The sequence below is a fragment of the Hirundo rustica genome, chromosome Z, assembly GCF_015227805.2.
Source record: "Hirundo rustica isolate bHirRus1 chromosome Z, bHirRus1.pri.v3, whole genome shotgun sequence".
NCBI lineage: Eukaryota > Metazoa > Chordata > Aves > Passeriformes > Hirundinidae > Hirundo > Hirundo rustica.
In genome coordinates, this window is record NC_053488.1 from 71,050,259 (window position 1) to 71,063,571 (window position 13,313).

At 40.9% G+C, this 13,313-nt stretch overlaps 1 protein-coding gene across 1 annotated transcript; it reads right to left on the reverse strand.

Annotated features, from left to right (window-relative positions):
* Positions 1–715: 715 nt before the first annotated feature.
* On the reverse strand, positions 716–10,721 carry MARVELD2 (MARVEL domain containing 2). Its single transcript, XM_040090868.1, has 6 exons — positions 9,642–10,721; positions 8,106–8,138; positions 6,941–7,077; positions 5,970–6,141; positions 5,531–5,581; positions 716–4,639 (listed from the first exon to the last, which is right to left on the reverse strand). The coding sequence occupies exons 1-6, from the start codon at positions 10,719–10,721 to the stop codon at positions 4,523–4,525; spliced, it is 1,590 nt and encodes a 529-aa protein (XP_039946802.1). The 3' UTR covers positions 716–4,522.
* Between the last annotated feature and the right edge of the window lie 2,592 nt (positions 10,722–13,313).

Sequence of the window (13,313 nt, forward strand, 5' to 3'; positions counted from 1 at the left end):
GAACGCAGGAGCCTAGAAAAAGCACTGGATTTCAACACGATTATGCTCATACGCCGGTTAATGAAGGCAGCCATCTATCACTCCGCCAGCAAAAGCAAGAAGTTTCAGGTATTTTGATGTTAAGTAATCATGTTTTCCATCTACCTGAAAGAATTCTGAATATTCATTTCATGTCACCAAGACTTTCCATTTCATAAGCGCCACAGAGAGGATTAGCTCGGAGCTAGCTGAGCTAATTGCTGATTGCTCTGCAGAGCGATTAAAACTTTACTGGATACAGTGGAAGTACGCCAGGACTGGGCTTCACCTCTTAAATTACAGGAAAGTTACTGAACATCCCTTTCTAAGGAGCCTCGCTGCATCCAACTAAGACAATACATGAGGAAGAAAATATGTAAACAGTTGAACGGTAGTAACAATTCTTGAAAAAGGACTGGGGCAAAAGTAAAAAGTAACCACTGCTGTAAGCCTTCTGCTCATTGAATTTACCAGGAGCAATGCATAGTTACAACGGAAAGAGAGGAGGAATTAATTAGCTTTCAGTTAAATCATACCCGGGAAAACTTTTTTTTTAAAGGAAAGGAATCTGAAGACAAGAAAAGAGGAATTCTTTGAAAAATCAGGATTTGCTTCTTAGAACTGAAATAGTTGTAGTCCCCATTAGAACATACACCATCTTTTTTTTAGAATAAAAGAAGTGAGAAATGAGGCTTTCAGAACAGGAATATTTTTTATTCTCATGACCAAGAATTTCAGTGCTGAACTGGAACACAGGAGATACAGTAATTCTGGAAAACTTGCTTGTACAAGTGCTTGAAATCCCACCGGGATTTTGAAATTAATAAATAACATACTGGATACCTTCTTTTACAATTTCAAAGCAATTAGGTTTTTCATTGCCATGAGCATTTGTAGTCAATATGCTGTCATGAAAGCTGGTCAGGTTATTGTGCAAGATGAAATTTTGGGTACATTTGTTAGTCACTGTTTTATCTGGCCTGAAAAAAAAGTACAGTTTAGTAAAAAGTATGCCAATCTTGCCACAGTTGTTTTAATCTAGGATACCCAAATGCTTAAAATGACAAAAAGACATACCCAGTTTGGAAACTCTATTTGTAAAAACGCTAAGAATCTTGAGCATCTCGGTTTGTAGATCTGTGGAGCCAGGCAAGTGTTTTCCAAGAGGAAGACTGAAGGATAAAACTTCTTGTATACAATCAGGGTTTGAGGACAGGCTGTAATTAAAGGCAAGCCCACTGATGTAAGGCAATATTCCCTGGTGATTCATTTACGTGTTAACTATCTTCTGCAAAAACCCAGTCACATGGGTAAAACCACACAGCACATTGTTTACACATACATGCAAAAGTGCAGATTCAGAGCTGAGCTTAGAGGGACTGCAGAGAGATTAAGGTGATCATCATCTAAAAACTTCAATTTTGTCTGGATTATGCCTTCTGTTCTTCAAAATATGAAGAGGCCCCTTTCTTGATATTTCTTATGGTAACTCATACTGAGGATTCTCCCATCACTTTCCTCCTCCTTTCTGCCTTGCTCCAAATTGCTTCAGCTTCCAGCCATTAATTCTTATTTCATTAAGCTCAGTTTCTCTGAGAGATGAACATATTAGACTTATCTTAGACTAACAGTTTTTCTCTCGCATGTGTGTAGCATTGTAGACAAGACCCTTTTCAGCTGTCCATTCGTAGGTTAGAGCAAAACTGCATAGACTGTACACACCAGAAGTGCTTGAGAAGCCCTGAGGCCTGTAACAGATACAGGACTGAGCAAGTAATTTACTGTAATGGTTGCAGCACATTGCTGCAGCCTTAGGATGGCCTACGTACCTTAGGATGGTAGCTCACTTCTGTCTTGCCCTACACTAGTCCTGTCTGGAATCCAAAAGGCAGGCAGAAGGGAATACTTCTCGCCCAGCTTCCCTTCGCAACATTTGGAAAATCTACTTGGCCACACCTGTGACATCTTGCCAGGAAACACAGGAATCCACATACAGGTGTTTCCATTTAATCTCCTTGTTCCAAGTGCAGGTATGGTGTTCCCTTATCCCAATCCATTTGTTGGAAACTTTGCAGGAAAGAAGCAGTACGATGGCTCTCCACCGGCTATGCAGATACAGTCTGCAGGACCTGGAGCCAGTTTCTCAAAGACTGAAACTCAGACCACTGTTAAAAAGAGCCTGGAACTGGGTCTCACTCTCCTACATAAAGACCTATTAAATGTGCAGTCTGTGAATCCTCCAAAGAAAACATCTGTCATATTATTGTTAGCACTTTATCAACACCAGTTGATCCTCAAACTTGCACTAATCTTCTGTTATTGACATAATGCCCAGAACTCTGAGCAAAAAAAAATGAGAAACCTGGGCGTACATTTGCCTTCCCTATACAACTCTGTTTTTCCTAGCCCTTTGGCACTTTGTCACTGAAGACTCCTCCAAAGAAGCTGAATAAAGGCTCCTGCAGATCTCCATACGAAGGCTGTGTCACTTCCTTCAGCGTTGCCCTGAACAGCTGATTTCACTAAAGAGCTTGAAATCACTCAGCAGGCAGCAGAAGTGCCTGTGCTTCTGGGACATTCTTCCGAGGATGTTTCTCCAGGAAAGTCGCAGCATTCTGACCATGGCACGCGCAACATACAATGAGAGGTCATTTATTTAGATTGTGGAGATTTGGACAAGTACTTCTCTTACAAAGAACAATTTAACAAGCATTCAGCACAAGTATAAAAAATTGGCCTACCTCCTTTAAAAGGAAGAGAGGTTTCTCCTTTGAAACGAATACAAACCAGAGCCAGAGAGAAAGGCACTGAAAAGAGAGAGAACAAGGCATAGCACAAGGCTGTCACTTGTTCTCAGAATGATGAAAATACCGAGGCACCTTCCAAGGTAGATGAGACTGAAGGCTTTGAAATGAAGTGGTGCCAAATTTTCCAAATCTCTTAGTGTTCCCATGGCATCTCGTGCTATTTAGTTCATCCACAGAAGCTCTTGGAATTAAGTGGCTGATAATGTCAATTTTACAAATATGAAGGTAGGTGCATGGCCATCAGGATTGCAGTGTGATTGATAAGGGCTGAAAAACCAGAAAGGCTACAAATGGTCAGAGTGAGGTATGTTAACACATTTCCAGCAGTAAAGAGCAGAGGTAGCACTACCATGACCACACTAAACTGGAAATGGCTTTCCTGATGCTATTCCTTTAATTTAACGCAAAAGTTTAAAACCTTATTTCAAAGAAAAAAACAAATCACTAATAAAAATTTGCAGTAACTGTAAGAGCACCTTTTGCAAACAAAATGTCTTTATAAGCAAGAGAGTAATATGGCTGCACTGGTGGGGTTTTTTTATATTAAAAAACGTATTTCAAAACAGACACACTGCAGTAGTAGAAAACTGTACAAAAACTATCAATGCTTCTAACAATTCTAGTAATTAAAAAACAGTTAATAAGTGAAGATATGAAAAAAGATACAAAGAGAAAATTCACTGGCTTATGAAAATACTTGCACATACAAACCTATGCCCACCATAATATCCCCAAGAAGATATAAAAATATATATAGAATTTATGCAAATATGCTCTGGAAAGTATGTCTTTCGATACATTTTACCTGGCCTTAAAAAGGATACTAACAACTTATACTTTGAATGAGAATTCATTTTGCTGTTCTTACTCTCTGAAAGCCAAGTTCAGTAACATAGACAAAAAGTCCTGTTACCTGCTGATGAAGAGTGAAGCCCTTAAACACATGTATCCCTAATAGCATGATCCAGAAGGTAGGCACAGCACATTGACCTACAGCAACACTAGTGGAACATTAGTGTATCTCCTCTTGTACCTCTGCTCCTTTAAGGCCAAGTATAGATTTGTTGCATCATCTCTGAAGAGGGCAATACGAAAACCAAACCCAAGTCCCCCTCTCCCAACTGCTTAAACAAGAAACTATTTTTCTCTCTTGATAGGCAAAATTCAGGATGGTTTCTGGTATCATGTACAGCATTTGGAAATACAATACAAAAATTCTTCATTAACTAGCTTCTGAATTGCCCAAATTATTCAATACAATTAGGCAGTGCATCAAACCCCACACAGAAAGAATAGCTCAGATCTTTCTCATATCATTAAGATATCACATATAAATAAAATCCAAAATTGTTAACAGCATTCCTGTGCAAACTTTCCACAAGGTATTTGGAAACTGCTTTCGATGGTAGGCTTTGCAAGTTTGCAAATGAAGTATTTTCAAATTAAGTACTCATATTTAAGAGGCCAAGATTTGCACTAATGAAAGCAGAATGTTAGCAGAGGTTTCCTAACTTATCTCATAACTTCAATTACAACTGGATCTGTATACAAAACCTATCAGTAATGTACAACATCCAAATACATGACAGTGATTAAGTAATCCCCATAAGTGTACTGTCCAAAGGGTAAATAAATAGGTTAAAATACACGTATCTATTTTAAAACCAGAAAATAGTATCCATGAAGTGAAGGCATTGCTAGGTTTCTACATTCCAATTCATAACTTTATCATAGTCCTGAATTCGTTGTTTTATATGAGAAAGCTTATTCTTCAAATATTCACAACGTTCCTTTTTCTCCAGAAATGCAGGATCCTGCCAAAAATACAAAAACCTTTACATTGATATATTAGGCTTTCAGGCTCTTCCAAGAATAGTCTATTATTGACTGTTCTTGACTAAAAGGACAGTATGTAAATATTCTCAAAAAATTACACTCTTTTTCCCTGACCCTTTTTTATTTCCTGTTTCCCCTTCCTTCATGAAAGGCCAGAAGAAAATGTTCTGCCTTTATATGCTGTAGTTACTTAGTATATACAGCTGTTTTAAAACAGAAATCTGCAAATATAAATGACATCCTACAACATAATTTAGATTTTAGACATGTATTTGTTTTATGTGCAATAAATCCTTCCCCCCCCCCACCAAAAAGCACTGAAGTTTAACTAACATGGGCATAAACTCTGAATTCTGTGGAGAAAAAAACCCCTGTATTTATAATGCATAATGTTTTTAACGGAACACAGATACACATTTGCTGCCTGCATTTGAAAATTACACTGAAAATTACTTTTTGAGAGTGTCTAAATTCCATGCCTCAAAAAATACAAAACTTCTTTTCAAGGGTCAGACTTCATTTTCTGTTTTTATCCATTGGCTGTGTCGGTCAGTGAAAGTAACTGAACTGATCTTCTGAGTGCAGAATGTTAAGAGATGAAGCATACTCTCAGAAGATGGAAATGCTCAACCCTTGGGTTGTGGTTTGGGTTTTTTTCTGACATGTGGCTACCGGAATAAATACTCTCAAAAATGCTTGTTGGCGTGAGCGTATGGGTTGTGTCCTAATTTTGCCAAAGTTTTAGAAGATAAAAAACACTACAGATACCTGAGGTACCCTGAGATACTGAAATCTGCCCAGTGTCAGTAGTACAGGCTCTGTTTGCTAGTCATTAGATTCAAAAGCAATATAAATCTAAAACCACTTACGTTTTTCTTCTTCTTGTATTCCTGCAGAACTTTTGATATCCTTTCCTGCTCCTAATGAGAAACCATAGAATTTTAAACTTTGAGCGTACTCCGTATGTAAATTCTACAAAATACTCATCAGAATTCTCATTTGATCATTATAATATTTTGGATGTAAATCTTGTATTTGAGAAATAATGAAAATACATCAACTGTGACTCACTAGAACTTAAAAGCTACTAGTAAGAAACAAAGAAACTAAACCCCCAGAAAACCATGTATACGTCTTAACTGAAGCCTGGAATCCCTAATTAATGCCCAGAAATGATATAACATATGGAGAAACTTCCTCTCACACCAGGTCACAGCCAGCATTTAGAAAACATTATGCCCTAGGTGAAGACAGTCAGAAACTGCATAATACAACTATTTTCCATAAGCCCATTTCACAGGTACTTACATATATGCTTTCAGGATGGTGTGGAAGCTGTTTCAGCAATGCATCCAGCTCATCAAACTTTTTTAAAACAGCATGAACTTCCATAGACAGTTCTTTATACTCAGCAAACTGATCATTGAATACCGCTTTGTAGCGGTCTCTCATTTCATTTGTTTGAATTACAGGATATTTCCTGAAAAAAAATAAATAAATTAAGAATTAGTTTTAGAGATACAACTTCGTAACAACATCAAGCCTTTTCACCTTGACAGTGTATTTCTATATTTTTTTCTAATCTCATAACCTGCTGAAATCTTCATGTCTATAAAGCATTGAAATCAGAGAATCACAGAATAGTTGAGGTTGTAAGAGACATCTGGAGGTCATCTGGTCTGACCTCCTACACAATCAGGAACACTTAGACCAGGGTTGTGTCCAGACAGCTCTTGATATCTCAAAGCATGGAGACTCAGTCTCTCAGGGAAACCTGTGCAAACCCTCACAGAGAAAAATATTTTCCTAATACTCAGGTGAAACCTCCCTTTTTTCTATTTGTGCCCATAGCAAATAGTTTAAAAATTAATTTATGATATTAGACTTGGAAAGGCCTACCCTTTAAAAGAGAGCACGTTACAAATTCAGCACTTAGAAAGTATAAGAGTAGTCAAATTTCAGGACCTAAAAGGGCAATTTCCCATGTATTTTAGTTTTTTTCCTCTAATATCTATATAGTGGTCTTCTGTTCCTTTGGCAGTTAATGTACTTGCTAGATTATTACATTCTGCTTCAACATTTGAGGTTTGTGTGGGTTTGTTATTTTTAATTGCTAATACCAGCAACATCCTCCACTTTTTAATGTTAACACACAATTTTGAGTTCCCACAGGATATGCATGGGAGAGGAACAACAAGTGTATATAGGAGAAATGCAGAATGAAAAACATTATTCAAGTATCCCCCACTAAGCTGATCCATCAAAATCAAGCTACTTACGCTAAGTAGTCTGGCATCACTATAGGTTTAGGAATGTGGCCTGCAGGTATATGACCATTAAGTAGCTCTGGTTTTCTTTCCAGTGATTTGAGCTGCCTGTAACTGACTTCTTCTCTTGGTCTGTCATCACCTTCATACTGTTTTATAAGAGAAAGAATTTGTTCTTCATGAAATCAGTTTTAGATAAATCACAAAATACGCAACTTTAAGATGGATATACATGTATTGAGCTGCAGAGAAGCAAATCACAGGTATTTCTTACAGCTCTTTTTGTAACTAGAAAAAACAGTTTAATGAGTTACAGTAATGCTTCTTACACAGTATTTTTCTTCAGTCTGTCCTAACAGCAGTACAGATGTGCTAACAGCAGTACTTGTGGAAGTTCGGAAAGATTTTTTGCATATCTTAAAAAAACAGTTTAAGGAACTTTCCTTCAGTATTCATTTAATTTGTGAATGAACTGGAATCATTCAGTTCTTTGGAGTTCCCTTTTCTCCCTGTTTCCTATTGCACAATTCATCCCTTGAAACTGATCCAGTACTGAATCAACAGAGAAAACAGTGGTAGAGAAATTCACTGTGTCTAACAGGAGACATTTAAGACCAAAATTAATACATCATATTTTCTCTGGAAACCCTATACAATCTTTGCAGTGTATGCAATGATACTTTGTGTGGCTGAAACACTAACACTGCTGATGCTTTAGAACTGGCAAGCGGGACTTTAGTGCGGCCTCAGAGACTAAGGAAGAAGCTTCTGTGCTTCTGCTGGCTCTCCTGCAAATTAGGCACACAGCCAGGAAGAAAGAGAGTTTCAAACCTATCATGCATTAGACGGCCTGCTGTTTTAGTCAAGTCTGCCAAACTGTGATGAATGCTACAGAACTTGCCACCCCATAGGAAAGGGTAAGAGCACACAGAGGCAGCCATCAAATCTGCTATTTTACAGATTTATAGATTTTATAACCTAGCCTAACTAGGAGTTAAGTTCTTTACAAGCTCCTTTTGAAGCTTCTAGGCAGGAGACTGCTGTCCAAACTAACTTAAAAAACTAAACCTAATCTCTTCAAGGTCAAATAAACAAATAAATAAATAAAAGAGTCACAAGGAAAATAATAACCATTTAGAATTACCAGTAAACAGAAAAATAAAATTCTATTTCCTACCTTCTTTTCTGGAAAAGAGGATTGTGTTTTCATCTATATTAAAAAAAAAAAAAAAAAAAAAAAAAAAAAGGACAGAACTAAGTTTCACATTCAGCAAAAATAGTATGCAAAAGCACAGACTCCTAAAATTTAAACATTTTCAAAATCATACTGTACAGAAAATTACATCTATATTTAGGAATTATGAAATTTAGCGTAAGGAATATTTTCAGATCCACTAATTTAAAGACTTGTTGTTTAAGGAAAACCACCACCCATACCCCAGAACAAAAGGATTTCCGAGAGCACAGCTGTAAGGAACAGGAAATACTCCACTTCTCAAGCTCCTTTGTTATTGTTTCACATTCCAGTAGGTAGTAGTGTTAACTACTAACACTCTGAACCTAATTCATTTCCTAGAACACACAACAGTGCACTAAATGGTAGCTCAACCTGCAGCTGTTTTGCACAGCACCCTCCAGAGTCTAACTTCTATCATTAAAGTATTCCCTTTAGAAATGTTTAGTAACTGGACTAAAAGAACTTGATAGTAACAGAGAAGAATGAACACCTTGTGTGCAACTCTAGCAATCACCTCATCCTTGCAGGACATAAAATCAGTTGGTTAAAAAACTTTTATTGAAGAATTATAATTAGTTTTCAAAAGAAAAGTCTCAATTTTATGCAAGATGGTGCACTGGAAATCAGTGTTCAATGAAAATGCTGCAAATCAGACTGCAGGCACAGAGCAGAGGAAATGCAACTTTAAGTGTTTTTTTAGTGATGTTTTCAAATTAAGGAAGTTTTACAGAAATTACTTTGAACTCTCTAGGTAAGTGTTAAATCTCTACTGTTAAGAGTTTATCATTAACCAGGCAAATACTGAATGCTTCTAGTATGGGTAAAGGCAGTAGTCAGGCGAAATATTTGATATGAAAAAGATGTGGCTGATTGAAATTTGAGACATCAAAATCTAGCCAAGGTTGTTACTACTACTATTTGCTATAATTGATAACTATTGTGAGGAATGCCGAAAAGTCCTAAAGAAGTTGCTTGGAGTTTCACTTGCAAAGTAAAAATAAGTATTTCACATTCTTAGGTTTATTCACACTAGCACTTCATGTGCTGAACGTACAGTTTTCAAATAAATGCTAGGTGGCTTTAAGCCACCTAACCCTGCTGAACAGATGAACATTGTTCATTTCCTCCTTTGTTTGGAAAATACACACTAGGAAATAGTTCATCAGCTGACTCAAGAAGAGAGCCCAGTATTACAAAGGGAACAGAGCCAGGTCCTTACCCAAGGTGAACATTAAAAAAAAAAAAAAAAAAAAAAAAAAAAGTGTCCAAGACTTTGGATCTGATACCTTAAAAATGCCTTTCATTTGGCAGTTTCTAATAGTGCAAGACTGGTCAAAATTCAGCCTCAGGGCTATAGATCTGGTGCTGAAGAGAAGACGCTTGATTCAACCCTGTCTACACCAGGTAAGATCTTACAGCGGCTCCCCATCATGTGGCACCCGCTAGACAGAAAATGGTAACTCACTCATGACTTACCTCCTGTTCCATTAATTCCCTGTGCCTCCTGGCCCCTTCGTGCCTCCACAACTTGAGGGAAACCATTGCACTAATTAGATAGATGATCACCGTGACAAATAGGAAGATGATTGCTGCAGTCTGACCGCCCTCCACACGGCAAAAAGCCGCATTTATCGGAGTCTTAAACAACTGGTAATAGCAGAGCCCACCTCGGTTGGTATCGTTTACGTACACGATGGCAGCCGACATGTACAGGAAGAACAAGGCCACATTGATCCCAAACTCAGTCAGAGGCCACCAGTTGGAATCGAGGAGGATAGTTCGGTAGTACATGGACATGCCCAGCACGAGCAGCACTATGGTGACAATCCACGCCATTCCCGCCACCACCAGGATGAAAGGCGTTTTGGGCCCGCTGTAGGAGTATCCCCCATAGGCGCTGCCCGCCCCGTATCCGTAGGGCTGCGAGTACCCGAACATGTTGTACCACTCGTTGTCCTTGTGTACGTAGGCGGTGACACAGGCGAAGACGGCGGCACCCAGCAGCAGCTCGGCCACGCCGAGGATTCTGAGCAGCCCTGCCCAGGACTTCATGTAGGCGTACCGCTGGTGGTACTCCTCCACCCGCTCGCTGTACGTCTGCCCAGAGCCGGCGCGGCGCTGCAGCGAGCCCACGGGGTCTCCAGAGGGCAGCATGGCCTCGGCCTCCTTCCGAGAGTTGTAGCTCCCGCCCGACCCCCCGAATGGGTCCGTGTAGGAGCCAGGCACCGCGCTGGACCCCGGCTGCAGCGGGGCGGGAGAGGCAGGCGGCGAGCACTCGACCCCGTCCGAAATGTACCTGATGTCGGAGGCCGTGCTATCCCAGCTGGAACCGCGGTGGCGTCTCCCTTTGAAGAAGTTCTTCCACGAGTCCGGAATGAACCGCCGAACCGGCTTGAGCTCTGTCGGCCCGCTGGGGCCCGGGCTGGCCCCGCCGGGGCCGAAGGGGGGTTGCAGGGGCAGCGGGGGCGGCGGCAGCGGGGCGGCGGCGGAGCCGGGGCTGGCCCCGCGGGGCAGCGGGGACCTGCCGGACCGCCCGCCCTGCGAGCTCCGCGACATGGCCGGCGCTCAACCCGGGCCCGGGCGCTCCCCGGCCCCACTCGGCTCACCCGACGGGAGAGAACTGCCTCAGGATCCCACGGGCAGCCGGCACCGGAGAAGGACGAGCCGGCCGGAGGTCCACCGGCCCGGGAGCAGCCGCACAACACCTGCGGCGCTCCAGCGGCCTTACCTGCGGCGGCCCCACGGCCTTCGCCCGGGGAGGCGGGAGCTTCCGGCCGGCCAGCCGGGAGTGGCGGGACCGCCCCGGCCAAGAGCGGTGGGAGCTTTCCCGAAATCCCCGCGATGCGGGTACCGGCGGGTGGCGGCCGGGCGCCGTGACTCACTGCATGGGTCAGGTTGGAAGGGACCGCAGAGAGCCGTGTATTCCAACCTCCCTGCTCAGGTGCTCAGGGGCGGTCATTCTAGAGCACATCGCGCAGGATTCTATCCAGACAGTTCTTGAATATCTCCGGTAAGGGAGTCTCCACAACCTGTTCTAATGCGTGGTCACCCGCTCAGAAAGAAAGGTGGAACTTACTTTGCATCAGTTTTTCTGCCCATGCATCTTGTCCTATTTCTCGGCACCACTGAGTAGAGCCTGGCTCCGTCGTCTTGACACCTTCCCTTTATGTACTTACAGACATTGATACTCTCCTCTCAGCCATCTCTTCTCGAAGCTGGACAGGTGCAGCTTCCTTAGCCATTCCTGGTAAGAGAGATGCTGATCATCCTTGTTGCCCCGCAGTGCACCCCCTTCAGGAGCTCCATGCCTCTCTTGTACTGGGGACCCTAAGACTGGACACAGCACTCCAGGAGTGACCCTACCAGGGCTGAGTAGAGGGGCAGGATCACCTCCCTCAACCTGCTGGCAATGCTCTTACTACATTGCAGAATTCCGTACGCCTTCTTGGCCACAAGGGCACTGCTGGCTCACGGACAGCTTGTTGTCCACCCCCAGGTCGTTCTCCACAGAGCTGTGCTTCAGTCCCAGCCTATGCTGGTGCTTGGGCAGTGCCTGGCACAGAGCCAGGCCCGTGATGGGGAAACCCAAGGCACTGAGCAGTGTGTTTGGACAAACCAACGCTTTTCCCATCATTTATCAGGTTCAGGAACTGAAGGAGAAATCTGGTGTGCTGCACTATTTGTCTTCTGCAAAGGGCTTTCTACATTCACCACAAAATCTATAAAACAGCATTAATGCAGTAGGGATTTTATTTACATTGTCAGTATGGGCTATCAACTTGTTTGCAGTATGCTTCAGTCTCTTATTTTATAAAGTTTAAAATTCCAAACAGTGATTGTTCTTAAAGTATAAATTTAAATAAAACCTTCAAATGCTCCCAACATATAAATCGTGGACTCTGGAAACAAACTGCACAAATGCAAAGTAAATAAAAATGGGTTAAAAATAAAGAGTTATTCCTTAATTTAATAAAAAATAAGGTGTTTTTTTAAAAAAAAAAAAAAGTTGTAAGCTTACCTCCCAAAAGTACCTTTACAGTAGTGTCTTCCTAATATCTTGCATAGAAGAATTCTGACCTAAGAAAAATAATCACCAGTACCATATTGGGTTGATCAAAGTGCACTTAGAATAAAAGACATTGGAAAATAATTAATTCATAGGTTTAGTTAAGTGGACCTGTTTATGTTTGTATTATTTTGGATACTGAAATATAGATAGATTTGAAATATTTCTCACATTTTCATAACATATTTACAGATCGCCTCCAAATAATAATAAACCCCTACAGTCCATAAGCTATGCATTTTTCACACAATTATCATTACATACCTTGAAAAATTATTTAATCCAGATGGTAAAGCCTTAGTTAAGACATAAAGCCTTTTATTAGGAGTAATTAACATAGCTTAGTGACCCAGATGTCTAAACACTGTTTTTTGGATTACATACCATACACAGTAATCACCTGGTACTTGCCTCATCGTACACATTCTTAAAATGTGCTGCAAACTTTGGCTTTGTTTATTATCACAGGGAAAAACCTTTTAAAGCCTTTAAAAGGATCAGTAATCAATGAGGATCTAGTTAATAGAGTCTATGGGATTTTCAAAAGGCTTCTCACCAAGTCTCTTAAAGCCTATTTTGAAAGAAAACTTAAGCCTTAAAAGAAGGCTTAAGCCTAAAATAAGAAGTTCACTCTTAGGTTGTATAAATAATTAACAGAGGAGAAGGAAATGGGAGAAGGGAGTATGAGTTAATGGTTAACTCCTGGAATGGAGGAAACTTGCCACTACAGTTATGCAGAGATCAGTGCTGGGACCTGGGCCATCCAGTACATTCTTGAATGTAACCTTGTGGAAAAAAAGGGGAACCCCATGAAGACTGAGAAGAGCAACTTTGCTGCTGATGTTAAGTTAAACAGGCCAGTAAAGATGTGGTCTGCCAGAAGGATTGTGCCAGGACTTTCTGAGACTGAAGGGCATATAACATCACAAATTCAACATACACAAACACCTGAAATCCATGCAGTAAAAAAGGAGATGAAGGATTTAAAATACTGCAGCATGACGACCCTGCTTTATAAAGCATAACATATACCTCACTTCTGATGGGGCAGATACTTATTAAATTCTATAAAATTACTTAGT

Bases quoted from the DNA above. Each gene is read 5' to 3' on its own strand.
- MARVELD2 (XM_040090868.1), bottom strand. From the start codon at position 10,721: ATGTCGCGGAGCTCGCAGGGCGGGCGGTCCGGCAGGTCCCCGCTGCCC. The intron at 8,139-9,641 runs GTAAGTCATGAG...TTTTTAATATAG, and splicing joins GGGAATTAATGGAACAGGAG to ATGAAAACACAATCCTCTTT. The intron at 6,142-6,940 runs GTAAGTAGCTTG...ATTTTTTTTCAG, and splicing joins GTGATGCCAGACTACTTAGC to GAAATATCCTGTAATTCAAA.